Here is a 2,503-nt window from a genome sequence, read left to right on the forward strand (position 1 = left end):
GAGGGTTGCTAGTTGGGAGGGGCTGGGGATGAAGGAGAAGGGGAAGGGATGAGACAATACAAATTGGTAACTACAATATGGCCTCAGAGATAGAAAAGACAGTCTGGGGAATATAATCAATAATGTTTTAAGTATTTTTTAGGGGGCCAGATAGACTCATGTGTTGTTAGGGAGATCACTTCATAGTCAGTGTAGAGGCCGGACCACTGCACTGTATTTCTGAAGCTGATGTTGAATAATAATGTATGTCAATTATAATTACATATATATATATATATATATATATAGTCATGGGACGTGGAATGGAGTCAATGGAATTGTAATAGATAAGCATGATATGGGGGTGGGAGGGCAGGAGATGGTGGAGGGGGGTTGTTTCTATGCGAAGGTTGAAAAGGATAACTATTGCATTGTTCTGTACACCTGAAACTAACAATAAAAAAAAAAAAGAAAGACCTACATTTATAAACAGCACTCTGAACACAGCGCCCCGAACAGAAGGCTCTGTGGTGAGCCCCGGGCTGATGCGCCAGAACTGGGTTCTCAGGCAGCGGGGGCCCGGTCTCCAGGCCCCCAGCAGAGGGATGCCGGCGCTGAGGGAGGCGCTGCTAGGACAGGCTTTTACGGCTCCTCCTCCTCTGACCACCCACCTCAAATACGTTTCTGCATCCATGAAAAAATAAACAGGGGATTATGCTGCAAAAATTAGGACCTGGTTTTTAACTTTGTTTACTTAGCAACATCAGTAAGACCAATGGGCTAAATGGAACGCTTTGCTCATTCGCATGCGTTAGCAGAGACTGATGGGGCACTGGCTTCTCTGCGGTGGGGCTAAGAGGCATACTTAAAAAGCATATGAAAAATATGGCCCTGAAACATACATCACCCTACTTAGAAAGATTAAATTAAGTGCAAGAAATAAGGCAAGGCAGTACAGATAATATATGAAAAGGAACAGATTTAATGGTGCAGACACTAAATGCTAGTGCCTTTCAAAGAGGAAGATTAAAGTGAATTATAGCAGTTAAATATTTTTAATAAATATATTTTTTTTAATTTTTAAAAGTTTTAAATCATGTCTCACCTTGTTCCAGAAAAGATTTAAAGCCTATTACAAGGAAAGGTAAATCATAACACGACAGAAAAATTATAGCAGGGATGAAAGGGTGCACAAGTGTCACTGGTTTAACAATGGGAGTAGCAATGATTTGTATTTCAGCCAAAAACAACACACGTGTTAAGATCTAGTTAGTGGATAACAGGCAGCAAAACTACACACTGTTAATATAGATATTAATCCTGTGTACTCCTTCCGGTTTTGTCTCTGATGGTTGTATTAGAACACAGACTGTGAATAAGCAATTATGATCAGAAGGCAACAGTAAACAAATTAGAGAACCCGGGGACAAGTGGCCTGGGATTTTCAGTAACTGACAGAGATACCCTGGGTTTGCAAAGCTTGGAGAAGTGACCCTTCCCAGAGCTGAGTAAGATCTGGGCCTTAACGTCACCTGGGCTCACGCTTCAGGTGGCCGCCTGAAAGGCTGCCCTCACGGCAGGCAGGTCGGTTGGATTCAGAGACTCCTCCAAAGATACACTCTAGTGAAAATCTGAAAAGAAGCCTGCGCTTTGTCTAGGACCCTGGGGAGGAAGATACAACACTGGGATAAATATACACGTACAGGATGAGGACAGATGGACAGGAAATAGGGTAGGAAAAAACGCATATCTTATCTCCCCGGTGAAAGCACTTTTCTATCCTCCAATTGATCTAATAAGCGGCAGGCTGCTAAAAGTGAGGTACTACTAGACTTGATGTTCAGAACGTGAAACAAAAAAATTAATCCAGTAGGAACCAAAGAAAGATAAATTATTACCTGAACTGTGCACTAACCCAGAAAAGGAAAAAAGATGTCAACATCAATGCATATTTAACCATAAGCAAATTTGTTATTATTAACTTAGAGGCAACATAGTGAGTAGGGAAATGACAGACTACCCAGGATGAGAGCGAAGGTGTGTGATTCAGGGCAAACTACTGAAACCCTCTGTGCTGAAGCTTCTTTAGCTAAAAAATGAGGATTGCAATGGTTCACAATCAGCTACACAAGTTAGTATCTGTGAAGCTCCTACAAGATGCCTAGTACACAGTCAACGCCACGTTGGCTATTACTAGTTTCATTTAAAATTATTTTCAACACTATAGAGGTGAATTTTTAAATCCGATCAAGTATAAAAAGAAATTCTAGATTTTCTTTTAAGAGATCCTGTTGCCTTGTATACAATTTAATCAGTAATAGAATGTATATACGCTCAATTAAACTCAAATTAATCATAATTAATCTCAAATTATCATCAATTAATCTCAAAAATCTACTAGGCTGATAATTGTTTCAAGTTACCCACCTGCCAAGTATAATCCTTTATAATTACTGAAGGCATTGGAATCACAAGGAGATTCTGAAGAATAAATGCAGCCTGAAATTTATTAAAAAAAAAAAAA

At 39.8% G+C, this 2,503-nt stretch overlaps 1 protein-coding gene across 1 annotated transcript in view; it reads right to left on the bottom strand.

Annotated features, from left to right (window-relative positions):
- RTTN (rotatin) overlaps nucleotides 1-2,503 on the bottom strand; it is a 177,003-nt gene that overhangs the window by 74,095 nt on the left and 100,405 nt on the right. Inside the window, exon 27 of the mRNA XM_019634351.1 lies at nucleotides 2,407-2,478. Coding sequence (XP_019489896.1) covers nucleotides 2,407-2,478 — 72 coding nt within the window. The remainder of the gene's footprint in view (nucleotides 1-2,406; nucleotides 2,479-2,503) is intronic.

Source organism: Hipposideros armiger, unplaced genomic scaffold (genome assembly GCF_001890085.2).
Source record: "Hipposideros armiger isolate ML-2016 unplaced genomic scaffold, ASM189008v1 scaffold_1593, whole genome shotgun sequence".
Classification (NCBI taxonomy): Eukaryota; Metazoa; Chordata; class Mammalia; order Chiroptera; family Hipposideridae; genus Hipposideros; species Hipposideros armiger.